The sequence below is a fragment of the Silurus meridionalis genome, chromosome 18 (genome assembly GCF_014805685.1).
Source record: "Silurus meridionalis isolate SWU-2019-XX chromosome 18, ASM1480568v1, whole genome shotgun sequence".
In the NCBI taxonomy this organism is placed as follows: domain Eukaryota; kingdom Metazoa; phylum Chordata; class Actinopteri; order Siluriformes; family Siluridae; genus Silurus; species Silurus meridionalis.
In genome coordinates, this window is record NC_060901.1 from 15,356,760 (window position 1) to 15,373,265 (window position 16,506).

General features: G+C 42.7%; 1 protein-coding gene across 1 annotated transcript in view; it reads right to left on the reverse strand.

Moving 5' to 3' along the window:
- Nucleotides 1–236: 236 nt before the first annotated feature.
- st8sia1 (ST8 alpha-N-acetyl-neuraminide alpha-2,8-sialyltransferase 1) overlaps nt 237–16,506 on the reverse strand; it is a 39,247-nt gene continuing 22,977 nt past the window's right edge. The window contains exons 3-5 of the mRNA XM_046873157.1: nt 7,428–7,537; nt 3,579–3,671; nt 237–3,136 (exon numbers count right to left, since the gene is read on the reverse strand). Coding sequence (XP_046729113.1) covers nt 2,674–3,136; nt 3,579–3,671; nt 7,428–7,537 — 666 coding nt within the window. The 3' untranslated portion in view covers nt 237–2,673. The remainder of the gene's footprint in view (nt 3,137–3,578; nt 3,672–7,427; nt 7,538–16,506) is intronic.

The window sequence follows — 16,506 nt, forward strand, 5'->3', positions numbered from 1 at the left end:
AAGTTGATTGAGTTGATTGACCTCACTCAATTTCATTATCCACTTTATTTGTATCCCTGGGTTCAGGTGGCTTTAGAGCTTATTCCAGAAACACTAGGTGTGAGGTTGGAATATACTCTGGATCTTATGTCCATTAATTCATAAATTGTGTTATAACATAAATGTCCAAACACATACATTACAGAACATAATAAGCACATAATTATAAGGAAAAATATATAGCTGTGAAGAACCAGGACAGTTGAAACAGGGTTGCTTTATTAAATCTTTTCACAATCTTTCCCAACATTTTAAACACAGCTTAATTTGCTCTTCCCACTTTCCATAACCCAGCTGTCACAAAAATGTTCAGTGCAAGCTGTTCTGTCCTCAGTATGACATGCTCAAACATAGAAGATCTGACTGTTTTTCAGTTTCAGCGTTTGCATTTCCTCTATTTCAAATCTTCGACATACATTAGTTTTGTTTCCAAGCCAGAAATGAAAAGGCAAATTATTTAAACTAGTCAACAATTATAACAGTAAAAGGAGCCTTGTTTCAAAAGAAATTCTGGCCCGAATCGATAAGTATTCCACATTGTATCCTTGGGGATTGCCAGTGAGAACAAATGGCTGAGGTAAGCGCTGTTACACTTTGGGTAGACATCTTAACATGGCTCAGAATGCAAAAAGGGGCAGAAATCCTATAATAAATCTATAATCGTTAAGAAAAAAAAAACATCCTTCACTTAAAATTGTTTTCCTAATCAAATACACATACCACAGTCATGCAAACTGCTATACAAGCAATAGTCTCACTCATTCACAATACTGAACAGGAGAAAGGTGCAAATAACATCAATTTGAATGCCCAGTGTCTTTACTAATCTTCCTTCCAGTTACAGATTTACAAGGCATGCCTTCAAATAGCAATTAAGTAACGACAAGGCGGACTCTCAACTTTGTCCATTTGTAACCAGCTGCAGGCTCCTTGAAACACCCATTGTTTAATTTTAAGTTTCATCTGGAATGAATGCAAAAATCCAGTAACATTATTAATATGAAAAAACTGCTGGCAAGGAACAAAAAAAAAGTGAAGGCAAGAGTATCTACTGCTGCTGGTGTCTCTTTTTTTTTTCTTTTTTCCTCCCTTGCACATTTAAAAGGCACTCGACCTCACAAGGAATGTGAACAGATGGAATAGAGACAGTGAGTATGAAAACATGCCTGGCCTTGAGCAAACCCGAAGCATTCATGAGTACGTATGCATTTCAATCTTTGCATTGTTAATCCTTGGGACCATGATATTGATGAGTAATATTACGCATGTCGAACGGTTTTAAAAGCCAGTAATAGGTGATATATCAAAACTTTGCACCTACGAGACCTACAAAGTGACTGTTTTCTTTAGTTATGAGATAACAAAGCTGTATTAAATGCAGTTTTGACAAGTAGAATAGAACTAAGAACCACTAACTTGACTAAAAGGACGGCCCGAAATGCTTTACATTCAGAGGAAATCGTTACATTTATGTACAGACTGCAATCGATGACCAGGTGTCCAGCACCTGAGAAGTTGCTGGCAGCGATTGTGCCCCAGTAGTACCAACGACAAGTTCGATCCTTAAACCAACAGCATTTTTTTTATCATAGAAAATGAGTTGTAATATCAAAGCAAGAAAAAAGATAGTAGCGACTGCAGGTCATAGAAAACACATCACCTCCACTGTGAATGCTTAAAAAATCCTTTGTTATCACCAAAAAAATTGACTTTGACCGATGCGATAATGAAGCAGATGATGCCGGACATTTTCACATTGTTTTTTTGACGGTAAACTGAACGTACCTGACGCATGTACAAAGCTTTTGTAACCAAATTTTTTTGACCACTGAAACACACAATGCCATGACCAGAAATCTCTGATCCAAACAAAGCATTGCAAAAACACCTGATAGATTGGATTAAGCAATGAATGCATTGATAATACATTCATTTCACACCCAAAATGTTCACATTTCCTCTCTTGAGAAGGTAAGGACCTCAGCTTTAAGGTTATATATATCACACAAAAGAAAAAAACAAAACAGAAACTTGATTTATAACTAAAAATTATTTGTTCACAGAATGTTGCAACTAAAAAGCAGGAAAACAATAGAATGTTTTTAAACGTTTTGCCCTCATCAGGTCCCACTTACTCATTGGCCATGACAATATGTCGTGTTTTGGCAAAAATCCTTCTGATCTCTTGTCATCTCCTTATTTCAGAGGGCAGTTAAAATTTCTTAAATAACCTGTTCCATGCACACCTCAGAATGCGCTCGTTTTTGTATCCAGAACAAAAGCAAAAAAATGTCTAGGAGAACAGCTGCTGTAAATGCAGCTACGGCTTTATACCAACCCACGCTTCTATCCCATCCAACACACTCACACCGCTCTTGGCAGGTCTGAGACAGTCCCTTGGCAACCAAAAAGAAAGTGTGTGGGTGACTGTCTGTGTGTGTGAATACCTCTGTGTGTTAGGTGGGGGGTATTGAATGTCTACTCTCAGGGATCAAGCACTAGGGGTGGAATCAGTTCGGTGTGTTTTGGAAAAGAGGAGGGGCTGCAGCCACTCTTTTCTTCTCATGCTAATTTGAAGAATGGGTGAAGCTGGCAAAACAGATTGACCTTTTTCCTACATGTGATAGTTTTTTATTAAGCGCAGGTGCCCAGGTGCAATCTCAGGGTACCGCTCTTGTGAAGATGCCAGAGCTGCAGGAACTCCTCGGGCATTGCGTGGAACCTAGACGAAGGCAGCACATTGTCATAATAGTGATGACTGACAGGTTGCTGGTCGAGGCCAAGAGCAAATGGCCAGAAGCCGAAAGCTGTGACTTCCTCACACACTCCCAGAGCCAGGCTCACCAAGAAGAGGCCCGTGGAAAGACGTCGGCCGTGTACGCCACGATGCTTCCAGAAGCGGCCCACTTTCTTTAGGAAGTCAGGGTTGGCGAACAGCACGGTCTGGTTGGACGCCGAATCAGCCAGGGCATGGTAGGCACGCAGGGACAAGTCCGTGCCCGGCTTCATGGAGAAGGCAGGCATGTAGATGTAGCTGGAGCCGTAAGCTTTCATGCTTTCCACAAAAGCTTTGCGAGACCAAAGCAGGCTCTGGAAGCTGCGGGAAAGAGAAGAAGCAGGTAAACCAGATCGAATCGAATATAATTGAATGAACAATATTTTCTCTCCGTTTTTGAACTGAGAAAGCAGTCTGCGCTTAGAACATGGAAGAACATCCAATTATCAGAAACACCTCATGGGCAGTATTTCCTGAACACAATTTCCTCAATCTACCACATGAGCATACCCCATGAGAACAACTTTGCAGCTAACGTCTTCAATGTTATCTACTTTATACTTTTTAAAGAAAAGCCTCTGTTATGGGTCTCTGTAAAAAATTTCATGGTTGAGCTTAAAATCTTCACGTTCAGATCTAGTGCGTCTTCATATTTTGTCATAGAAGCATAGTATCATGTCACAATGAGTCAGTCATGTGAAAACCCAGAGCACCATTTTTTCACATTGTTTGTTAATAGGATACATAAAACATATAGAATTACCTCTTCTCAATAATACTGGGATTAGCTGTCACCAGCTGGGTCTTCCTGCCTACATCATCGGTATATTTTTTGGACAGTGGGGGCAGGTTACATCTAAAGAGGAAACAAAAGAAGGAAGCCAGAAAATCAATCCTCTAGGCAGCATACAACAGGGGTGTCCAATCTTTTCCCCAAAGGGCCAACATGTCCACAACAAATTATACATTGAATTTAACATTAAATATCATATGTGTCCCTTGATTGGTTGGGATGAAAACCTGTTCGGATTAAAACATTCTCATATGTAATTTATAGGAACATTTTATTAAGAGTGGAACAGGAAAAAAAGTCTAAAATTAGAAGCAAAACCAGTTAAACTAAATATATTTAATTTTAAATTACTTCAAAAATTAAGCAAAACAATTCAATATGCACTTGACATATAATACTGTATTACAGTAATTCCTTGGTACTAGTCTGTAATTTGTTCCCGAACTTGTAATGAGTGCTGAAACTGATAAGTACTGAACATGTTTTTTTTATTGCAGTACTGCACTGTATAAGGAATAAAAAACAGTTCATAAAAGCATTGCTAACCACCTTGATTTAGGCTGAAAATGCACAGAAAGCACAACACAGAGGGCACTCCATAGCACTGTCTATGATGCTAAAATATAACATATATATCCTGTACAATTTATGCTCCAATACTAACTTTTTTTCTTTCGGCTTCTCCCGTTAGGGGTCGCCACAGCGGATCATCTGCATGTTTGATTTTGCACGTTATTACGCTTGATGCCCCTCCTAACGACACCCTCCCCATTTATCCGGGCTTGGGGTCAGGCACTAAGAGTGGCTTGGGTTGGTTCCCTGATTAAACCCGGGCCACAGCGGTAATAGCGCCGCATCCTATCCACTAGACCACAAGGGGACCTTATATAAACTTTTGCACACACTGTAAATTATTATAACTTTCTTATGCCTTATTATTACTTTTTTTTCTTTTTTCTTTAATACTCTTCTTTAATATTGTTTAATTAGACTCACTTAAGAATTTCATTGTGCATTGTACTGTAACTGATGTCTGTACATATGACAAATAAAACTTAGAACTTGCTCAACAATAATTTAACCTTCCCCTGTATTCTATATGATAATAACTATTATTTAGTGCTGTGAAGTGTAACACAAACACTCTCATCAACTCATGTTTTTGCAAGCAGAAAGCACAAGGTGCCTTAGATGACAGTGCTAGCCATTCAAATCGGTACGTATATATGTGTATGTATGTATGTATGTATGTATGTATATATATATATATATATATATATATATATATATATATATATATATATATATATATATAGACATACACATACAAATGTCTCCTAGTTATAATTGTTTACGATATTTCAATCTTACTATTAGAGTTTAACCGTTTGATTGGCCGGACGACTAATCAGAATGATTTTTAGCATTTTTTTATGATGTCGGTTGTGCTTCAAATTACACCGATTATTAGGCAGAAGCGTCTGAAACGCCAAACCACGTGGGCAAGTTTTGCGCTTGCTTAAAATAACATAATTCCCCGTTACCAGCAGGTAGCAGTAGTCTGTATTTGGCATGCAAACAGGGAAACGGACTCGTGTAGCTTTTTCAATCATGGCTGCTAAGTTGCAAAGACAAGAAAAGAATGACAAAAAGTGTGTTCTTTTTTTTGGTGCTTATTCGCTAAACAATTGGATTCTGTTTTTAATGGAAGATGCCGTCCGACACTGAAACCCCCCCGACATTCCATAACGGCCGACAATCAGCTTGGTGTGTACCAAGCTTTAAGTTCTTATCAATCATTCTTAATCTATCCTGGGAGAGAGTTTGAGAATAATATTGCAGGCAAAAATAGCAGTGTATTCTCCACCCTCCACTTGTCGTCCACATTCCCGCTGTCACACACACACACACACACACACACACACACAGTATATATATATACAGGGAGTGCAGAATTATTAGGCAAGTTGTATTTTTGAGGATTAATTTTATTTGAGGATTTAATTTGAACAACAACCATGTTCTCAATGAACACAAAAAACTCATTAATATCAAAGCTGAATATTTTTGGAAGTAGTTTTTAGTTTTAGCTATTTTAGGGGGATATCTGTGTGTGCAGGTGACTATTACTGTGCATAATTATTAGGCAACTTAACAAAAAACAAATTTATACCCATTTCAATTATTTATTTTTACCAGTGAAACCAATATAACATCTCAACATTCACAAATATACATTTCTGACATTCAAAACCAAACAAAAACAAATCAGTGACCAATATAGCCACCTTTCTTTGCAAGGACACTCAAAAGCCTGCCATCCATGGATTCTGTCAGTGTTTTGATCTGTTCACCATCAACATTGCGTGCAGCAGCAACCACAGCCTCCCAGACACTGTTCAGAGAGGTGTACTGTTTTCCTCCTTGTAAATCGCACATTTGATGATGGACCACAGGTTCTCAATGGGGTTCAGATCAGGTGAACAAGGAGGCCATATCATTAGATTTTCTTCTTTTATACCCTTTCTTGCCAGCCACGCTGTGGAGTACTTGGGCGTGTGTGATGGAGCATTGTCCTGCATGAAAATCATGTTTTTCTTGAAGGATGCAGACTTCTTCCTGTACCACTGCTTGAAGAAGGTGTCTTCCAGAAACTGGCAGTAGGACTGGGAGTTCAGCTTGACTCCATCCTCAAACCGAAAAGGCCCCACAAGCTCATCTTTGATGATACCAGCCCAAACCAGTACTCCACCTCCACCTTGCTGGCGTCTGAGTCGGACTGGAGCTCTCTGCCCTTTACCAATCCAGCCACGGGCCCATCCATCTGGCCCATCAAGACTCACTCTCATTTCATCAGTCCATAAAACCTTAGAAAAATCAGTCTTGAGATATTTCTTGGCCCAGTCTTGACGTTTCAGCTTGTGTGTCTTGTTCAGTGGTGGTCGACTTTCTGCCTTTCTTACCTTGGCCATGTCTCTGAGTATTGCACACCTTGTGCTTTTGGGCACTCAGTGATGTTGCAGCTCTGAAATATGGCCAAACTGGTGGCAAGTGGCATCTTGGCAGCTGCACGCTTGACTTTTCTCAGTTCACGGGCAGTTATTTTGCGCCTTGGTTTTTCCACACGCTTCTTGCGACCCTGTCGACTATTTTGAATGAAACGCTTGATTGTTCGATGATCACGCTTCAGAAGCTTGGCTATTTTAAGACTGCTGCATCCCTCTGCAATATATCTCACTATTTTTGACTTTTCTGAGCCTGTCAAGTCCTTCTTTTGACCCATTTTGCCAAAGGAAAGGAAGTTGCCTAATAATTATGCACACCTGATATAGGGTGTTGATGTCATTAGACCACACCCTTCTCATTACAGAGATGCACATCACCTAATATGCTTAATTGGTAGTAGGCTTTCCAGCCTATACAGCTTGGAGTAAGACAACATGCATAACGAGGATGATGTGGTCAAAATACTCATTTGCCTAATAATTCTGCACTCCCTGTATATATATATATATATATATATATATATATATATATATATATATATATATATATATATATATATATATATATATATATCATGGTTTATAAAATACAGTACTGTAAACTCTAAAGTTGTGATGGTGTTATGTAACACATCTCCATCTTAAGTCCGGGATGACCTGTATATATGACCTAGCCATGTCTGATCCTGATTATCACCATTGCAATTAAAGAGACAGACTAAGTCATCCTTCTCACCAAACTGAGGGCAGTGTTGAAAACACCTCGAATTGTGTCTTAACATTTATGTTAAATAACATGATGATCCGGCGTTACCTCATTACGAAATCAGCCTGGTCGATTTCTTTGCCACAGCGGCTGTTCTTCAGAACTCCTCCGTTCCCCACCACCACGCACTTCTTCAGTGGCATTTGAAAGGGAATATCCTGGCAACCGAAAATAGGCCCTCGTTACACAACAGACACATACATTCACATATTCAGCCCAGCTGTAACTACCAAAATGAAAAACACATCCACTTTTACGCAGAAGAAAATTATGCCATGATCAACAACACATTTTCGAACATTACACCCAGAGAACAGACATGCAGGTTAGACATAAAAAACAAAACAAAACAGGATATTGTGTGTATAGTGACAATGATATCCCTAGAAATGTACTGAGGAATATATTTTTTTGTTTCTTTTTATTAATTCCAATATTTGCCTGAACACATAAACACATTACAGGAACCTCTGAGATTGGTCAGGGAATACATTAAAATAAGTAATTAATTACAGGAAATGCATTATGCATTTACATATAACAAATGCATTAACATATAACAGATACTTTCCAGCCTCAATTTACTCAAGTTACAATTTACTTTTACCAGTAAGTATTTAACAGACTGTAATCAAGTGAACAAACTAGCCAAACCACCCCATACACACCACCATGCATACACACGCACAGAAAAGTACCTAAGCTGATATGGACTTGCAAGACTGTGGCAGAAATATTTCCTGAGGAAGCCCATCCCCCATCACACACACACACACACACACACACACATTCTGAGGAAGTTCTAGTTTTCATATGTGTGTGTGTGTGTGTGTGTGTGTGTGTGTGTGTGTGTGTCTGTGTGTTAGGGGGGGTGCATTATCACAGGAACTCATTAGTTCTCAAAGAAAAAAGACAGACCTTAAAAATAAAGGCCTGATGAATGTATAAAGCAGCAGACAGAGAGCCATTTATCTTTCCTGTTTTTATATGCAAAAAGCTTACAATCTGTTTTGAAACAATATTCATTGTTAAAATGAAATATACAAATAAACATTTATTGAATTAAATTGAATCTTTGTAAGCTGAATCTTTCTAGCACACATCCTTTAAAAGAGCAAAGTTCAATTAAATTTAGTTTTATTGGTGTAGCGTTTTTTTAATAATGGACATTGTCCCAAAAAAGCTTTACAGAGATAAAAAACGTTATATAGATTTGCAACGTATAATTTTTAAAAAAATTCTTATACGTTGATCCCTAAAACTCACCTTTAGGGGGGCACAAGCCAGTGCACTCTTAGTGCCGGTGGGGAGGGTTGCGTTAGGAAAGGCATCCAGCGTAAAACGTGCCAAATCAAATATGCGGATCACAAAGGAGAATTTCATACCGGATCGGTCGAGGCCCGGGTTAACAACGACCGCCACAGGTATCGTTAGCCGACAGGGTACCAGTGGAAATTGGGCTACAGTTGGCCGAAGGAGGAGAAGGAGAGGAGGAAGACGTCTACAGAGACGGCAGGAAAAGGAGCAGTGCAGGAGAGTGGAGATTCGGGTTGGTACTTTAAATGTTGGTACTATGACGGGTAAAGGGAGAGAGATAGCTGATATGATGGAGAGGAGAAAGGTCGATATGCTGTGTGTTCAGGAGACCAAGTGGAAAGGGAGTAAGGCCAGGAACATTGGAGGTGGATTTAAACTGTTTTATCATGGTGTGGATGGGAAGAGAAATGGTGTAGGGGTGATTCTGAAGGAAGAGTACAGTAAGAGTGTAGTGGAGGTGAAGAGTTTCTGATAGGGTGATGATCGTGAAGGTGGAAGTTGAAGGGATGATGATAAATGTCATCAGTGCCTTATGCTCCACAAGTTGGCTGTAAGATGGAGGAAAAGGAAAGATTCTGGAGTGAATTAGATGACGTGGTAGATGGTGTACCTAGGAAAGAACGATTGGTGATTGGGGCAGACTTTAATGGGCATGTAGGTGAAGGAACAGAGGTGATGAGGAGGTGATGGGTAGGTATGGTTTTAAGGAGAGGAATGTGGAAGGGCAGATGGTGGTAGATTTTGCTAAAAGGATGGAAATGGCAGTGGTGAACACGTATTTTAAGAAGAAGGAGGATCATAGGGTGACGTGTAGGAGTGGAGAAAGGTGCACACAGGTGGACTATATGCTATGCAGGAGATGCAACCTGAAGGAGATTGGAGACTGTAAGGTGTTGGCGGGGACAGTGTAGCTAGACAGCATCGGATGGTGGTCTGGAGGATGGTTTTGGAGGTGAAGAAGAAGAGGAGGAATGTAAGGATTGAAAGAAGAATAAGATGGTGGAAACTGAAGGAGGAAGAGTGTAGTGTGAGGTTCAGGGAAGAGGTCAGACAGGGGCTCGGTGGTGGTGAAGAGGTGCCGGATGATTGGGGAACTACTGCAGGAGTGATGAGGAGGCAGCTAGAAAAGTACTTGGTGTGACATCTGGAAATAGAAAGCAAGACAAGGAGACGTGGTGGTGGAATGAGGAAGTGCAGGAGAGCATTAGGGAAAGAGGTTGGCAAAACAGAAGTGGGATCGACAGAGTGATGAGAAAAGTAGGCAGGAGTACAAGGAGATGCGGCAGCAGGTAAAAGGGATGTGGCGAAAGCCAAGGAAAAGGCATATGAGGAGCTGTATAAGAGGTTGGACACTAAGGAAGGAGAAAAGGAGTTATACCGATTGGCCAGGCAGAGGGACCGAGCTGGGAAGGATGTACTGCAAGTTAGAGCAATAAAGGATGGAGAGGAAATGTGTTGACTAGTGAGGAGAGTGTGTTGAGAAGGTGGAGGAGTATTTTGAGCAGCTGATGAATGAGGAAAATCACAGAGAGAAGGTTGGAGGATGTGGAGTTGGTGAAGCAGGATGTAGATAGGATTAGTAAGGAGGAAGTGAGCAGCGATTAAGAGGATGAAGAATGGAAAGTCGGTTGGACCAGATGACATACCGGTAGAGGCGTGGCGATGTTTAGGAGAGATGGCAGTGGAGTTTTTAACCAGATTGTTTAACAGGATTCTGGAAGGGGAGAGGATGCCTGAGGAATGGAAAAGGAGTGTGCTGGTACCGATCTTTAAGCATAAGGAGATGTGCAGACCTGCAGTAACTACAGGGGAATTAAGTTGATCAGTCACACCATGAAGTTATGGGAAAGAGTAGTGGAAGCCAGGCTGAGAGAAGAGGTGACCATCTGTGAGCAACAGTATGGTTTCATGCCGAGGAAGAGCACCACAGATGCCTTATTTGCTTTGAGGATGTTGATGGAGAAGTATAGAGAAGGACAGAAGGAATTGCATTGTGTATTTGTGGATTTAGAGAAAGCGTCGACAGAGTGCCAAGAGAGGAGTTGTGGTATTGTATGAGGAAGTCAGGTATGTCAGAGAAGTATGTAAGGGTGGTGCAGGACATGTATGAGGACAGTGTGACGGCAGTGCAGTGTGCAGTAGGTACGACAGACTGGTTCAGAGTGAAGGTTGGACTGCATCAAGGATCGGCCCTGAGCCCTTTCCTGTTTGCAGTGGTGATGGACAGGTTGACGGACGAGGTCAGACAGGAGTCTCCTGACTATGATGTTTGCAGATGATATTGTGATTTGTGGTGAGAGTAGAGAGCAGGTTGAGAAGAGCCTGGAGAGGTGGAGATATGCGCTGGAGAGAAGGGGAATGAAAGTCAGTAGGAGTAAGACAGAGTACATGTGTGTGAATGAGAGGGAGGGCAGTGGAGTGATGCGGTCAGGTACCTGGGGTCAACAGTGCAAAGTAATGGAGAGTGTGTTAGAGAAGTAAAGAAAAGAGTGCAGGCAGGGTGGAGTGGGTGGAGAAGAGTGACAGGAGTGATTTGTGATAGTAGGGTATCTGCAAGAATGAAAGGGAAAGTTTATAGGACTGTGGTGAGACCTGCGATGTTGTATGGATTAGAGACAGTGGCATTGAGTAAAAGGCAGGAGGCAGAGCTGGAGGTAGCAGAGCTGAAGATGTTAAGGTTTTCGTTGGGAGTGACGAGGATGGACAAGATTAGAAATGAGTTTATTAGAGGGACAGCACATGTAGGATGTTTTGGTGACAAGGTGAGGGAGGCGAGATTGAGATGGTTTGGACATGTGCAGAGAAGGGACATGAATTATATTGGTAGAAGAATGCTGAAGATGGAGCCACCAGGTAGGAGAAAAAGAGGAAGGCCAAGGAGGAGGTTCATGGATGTGGTGAGGGAAGACATGCAGGTAGTTGGTGTGAAAGAGGCAGATGTAGAGGACAGGGTGGTATGGAGACGGATGATCCGCTGTGGCGACCCCTAATGGGAGCAGCCGAAAGAAGAAGAAGAAGATACGTTTATCCCTAATGAGCGAGCCAGTGGTGACGAAAAACTACCTGAGACGGCACGAAGAAGAAACTTTCAGAGGACCCAGACTCAAGTCAAGTCTGGTCAAGAAGCTTTTATTGTCATTTCAACCATATATAGCTGACAGTACACAGTGAACGTTCTGCCTGAACCCTGGTGCTACATAAAACAACATAAAGCTACATAACAGAAAAACACAGAGCTAAGGACTAAAGTAAGTTTTCCTCGCCAAATACAGTGCATCGTGTGCAACCTGGTGCAAACATTGCAAGACAAGACAAAATACAACACAAGATAGTGTAGAACAAATACACAAAACAGAAAATAAAACCTACTGTTTATTATACAGTACAGTGTGCAATAGAGAACTGGATACTGGAGTGTACTTGTAAGTAAACACAAAATGTAAAGACAAAAGGTTGTGCAAAACAGCAATAGCAGCAGTCAAATGGATGTGCAACAAAACAGCATGTAAACAGTTATGTAATAATGAAATAAATGGATGTGTGAAGTAAGTATGAGTGTGTTTTTGAGTTCATGATTGAGAGAAAGAAATGTTGCACAGTCTTGATGTGAGGCCTGAATGCTTCGGAACTGCTTCCCTGACGGTAAGAAAGTGAAAAGTGTATGTAAGGGGTGTGTGGGTTCGTCCACAATTCTGTTGGCTTTGCGGATGCAGCGTGAGGTGTAAATGCCCATAATAGAGGGGAGAGAGAATCCGATGATTTTCTCAGCTGTCCTTACTATCCTCTGTAGGGTCTTGCGATCCGAGACAGTACAGTTCCCAAACCAGGCAGTGATGCAGCTGCTCAGGATGCTCTCAATGGTCCTTCTGTAGAACGTGGTCAGGATGGGGGAGTGAGATGGGCTTTCCTCAGCCTTCTCAGAAAGTAGAGGCACTGCTAGGCTTTTTTGGTAATGGACCTGGTGTTGAGTGACCCAGTGAAGTTCTCCACCAGATGAACACCAAGGAATTTGTTGCTCTTGACGATCTCCATGGAGGATCCATTGATGATCAATGGAGAATGGCCGCTCTGTGCTCTCATGAAGTCAACAACCATCTCTTTAGTTTTGTCAATGTTTAGAGACAGGTTGTTGGCTCTACACTAGGCTGTTTACTGTTGCACCTCCTCTCTGTATGCTGACTCGTTGTTCTTGCTGATGAGACCCGCCACCCGCTTGACAAAGGGATTCGAGCTGTGCATTGCTACACAGTCGTGAGTCAGCAGAGTGAACAGCAGTGGGCTGAGCACACAGCCCAAAAGGGGCCCAGTGCTCAGTGTGGTGGTGCCAGGGATGCACGTAGGAACAACTGCGCTGCTCATTTTGAAGATGTCGGTGAAGACATCCGCTAGCTGTTCTGCACATGCGGGAATGTTGCCTGGCCCAGCAGTCTTCTATTGGTTAACTCTGTATAGAGTTTTCCTCACTTTATCTGTGGATAGACAGAGCACCTGGTCGTGGTCTTTCTTGCCACCATGTTGTTGTGCACCTTAAAACAGGTGTAGAAGTCATTCAGGGCATCATCATGGTCACAAACAGGTGAAGTTGTCTTCTTGTTCGTGATCGCTTGGATGCCCTGCCACATGCACCGGTCGTCTCCGCTGTCCTGGAAGTGGCCGTGGATTATCTTGGTGTGTGAGTGCTTCGCCTCTGTGATGGCTCGGGACAGTTTGGCCCTTGCTGTTTTTAAGGCTGCCTTGTCCCCTGCTGTGGAGGTGGAGAATTACAAAATTACAAGCGGTGGAGAACGCACTAGCTTGTGTTTTTCAGAAAGAGGTCTGTGTGTGTCTTCTCTTCCTTCCTTAGGTTTCGCTATGGCAAGCCAAAAAAGGTAAGAAGGTAATGGGAAAAGGTAAATAATCCTTCAGGCTGTGTGTTTCTCCTTGCCCCCGTTTCATCATGAGGGAGATACACACAGTTTGTGTGTCGTGTGACTGGGGACAGACCATGCTCGCATTGCCTCCGTAGCCAGTCCAGTTTGTGTAACTTTTGTAGGTAGTGACTCGAGCTATTGCTAAGCTAAACATCGCTTGGCCAGCTGAAAAGCAGGAATTGCGTACTCAAAACAAACTAGATGAGCACTTGCTGCGACTTAAGTCATTCCCTTTGTGCCAACTCCTGCCTTTCTTTCCCGATCTGCAACCTGAGCTGTCCAGATATTGGAATAATCCTTATTCGGCCCGCCTCTTCAGCCCCAATGTCACCTTCTACTCTAATGTAGTGGGACGATTTCCTGGGTCTAAGAGACGTTTGCTAGCCATCTCTCCCCTGGCACCGCTTCATCCCTTAAGGCCACGGGGTTGCCCAGCAAGCCCCTTCGGACCTCATCGGCTTTGGTGGGCAATGCGTACATGGTGGCGGTCAGGATGAAGGAGTAGAGATTAGGAATGACGACATCCTAGAGTTTGCGTCGTACCACAGACCTGTCTTTTTGGGCCGAGCAGGCTCTGGTTATGGAACAAGAAGTAAGCACTCTCTTGAGAAAGTCATGAGTGGTCCCTCCGCCCAAAGTCTATGGCAGGGGTGGCCAACCCGCAGCTCGCAAACCGCATGCGGCTCTTTGGCTGGTTTCATGCGGCTCTTACGTTCAAATCGAAGTTTGTGTGTTTGATTTTTAATGTGCGTGTTCGCTTTGCTTAAGTTCAATACGGTATTTTTAAGACTTAAATGAGCGTACCCTTACTGGGAAACTTTGCGGTATATCAGACCTTGGCATGAGGCCAATCATAAATTACAGGGATGCACCGAGAATTTTCGGAAATACCTAAATTACCGAAACAACACGGCAGAAACACAATTGTAATGACGCAATAAAAAAGCGCAGCAGCACACTGTTATCTGGATAAGAGCAACATATCTGCGGTGTGCGGATAGCGATTTGCCAAACATGCAATGCTGAAATTTCAAGAGGGGGTGTATCTGCAAAGAGTTTCTCCAAGTCGGGTTTAATTTATCACCTTAAATCCAAACATCCCGATTGCCATTCTAAATATGAGAAGAACGAGGCGCAGAAAAGTAAAGTCAATCCGAGCATGCGCACTCCGTCTGTAGAGGACGTTTTTAAAAAGGCAGGAAAGTTTTCCAGTGATGGTGCCAAGGCAAAAGCCGTAACACAAAAAATTATGGATTTCATTGACTTTTGAATTGAATTTTCATTTCGGTGCATCCCTAAAATATTATCGTTGGTGTGGCTCTGACACAATTTAGGTTTCTCATGTGGCCCCTTGTAAAAATTAATTGCCCACCCCTGCTGTATATTCATCTCACGCGCATGCGCATTTGACGAAAATACCGTATTGAACTCAAGCGAAGTGAACATGCGCATAGAAAAACCCCACAAAGTCTGTGTTTTCTACCCTGAAACACGTGAAATCAAAGCATCGATCTGTTCTGACTGACACTCATGTGAAAGAATTGCTTCGAGTGGCAACAACGGAATACGAGGCAGATTTAAAGGGGGTTTTTCAAGGCAAGGAATGCCAAAAGTCCAACTAAGTAACATGCATAGTAAAAGAAAAACGCTATTGTAAATGATTATATTTTGTGGACTTGGTTAAACTGAGTTTGTGTGTGTGAGAAAGTGCACACAATGTTCATTGTTAAAAATGACTGTCCTGTGGTCTTAGAACTGTAGGAGTCAATTTCTGTCATTATGTTGGTGTGTGACATTTACAATAAATCTGGCTGAGCAGAGGTGTGTGTGTGTGGGTTTGTGTGTGTGTGTGTGTGTGTGTGTGTAAGAGGAAGGGATGGGTGATGTTCATGTGTGCCCATGTGTATGATGTGGCTCTTTGCGTTAACACAGTCAAAAATGTGGCTCTCGGTCTCAGACTGGTTGGCCACCCCTGGTCTATGGAAAGGGCTCCATCTCTTGTGGCACAACCACTGCCTGGAGATGCTGGCCGTGCTTCTATCGCTGAAGCATTTCCTCCCAGACCTGATGGGACATCATGTGCTGGTCCGTATGGACAACACATCCATGGTCTCTTACATTAACCATCAGGGGGGTCTGTGCTCTGACCTGCTTTACAAGCTGGCACAGCAGAAACTCCTGTAGGCCCAAGGGAAGCTGCTCTGTTTTCTCCAAGGAACCCGGAGGCTGAGGCTAGAATGCCTCCATGGGCCTTTTGAGCCCTTGCATGAGGTTCCATTGACGTTTATTGCTGTCAAGACTGCTTTTCTTCTGGCCATCTCTCCTCTGAAAAGATTAGGGGGGGCTACAGGCCCTTTCAATGGCCCCATCTATTCTGGAGTTTAACAGTGCCTTACTCTACCCCAGGCCAAAGATGTCTCCAAGGTGCCCTCTATTGCCACATGGAAAGTTGTGCTCCAGACATTCTATCCTCTCTTTTGGGACCCCGACCAGGAGACGCTGAATCGTGTGTGTCCAATGTTAGCATTAGACCTATACGTTCACAGAACTGCCCTGTGGAGAAAGTCAGACCAGTTGTTTGTCTGCTCACGGTCCGTATAAGAGGGGTCTTCCTGCGGACAAGCAGACCCTTAGCAGGTGGATTGTGGATGCTATTTCCTCTTCTTATGAGTCCTCTGGTCTCCCTGCTAATTTCAGGGTCAGGGCTCACTTAACCTGAACTGTGGCAGCCTTTTCCTTTGGGGGTTCTGTCCAGGACATTCACAATTCTGCGGGTTGGTCCACCCCTCTGACCTTCATCAGGTCTTACAGCCTTGACCATAGTGCCACTCCTGGCCCCTCAGTCCTTCGGCTTAGCTGTGCCATCCAAATTAGGGAGGAATTTGTCAGTCTCGTGGTGT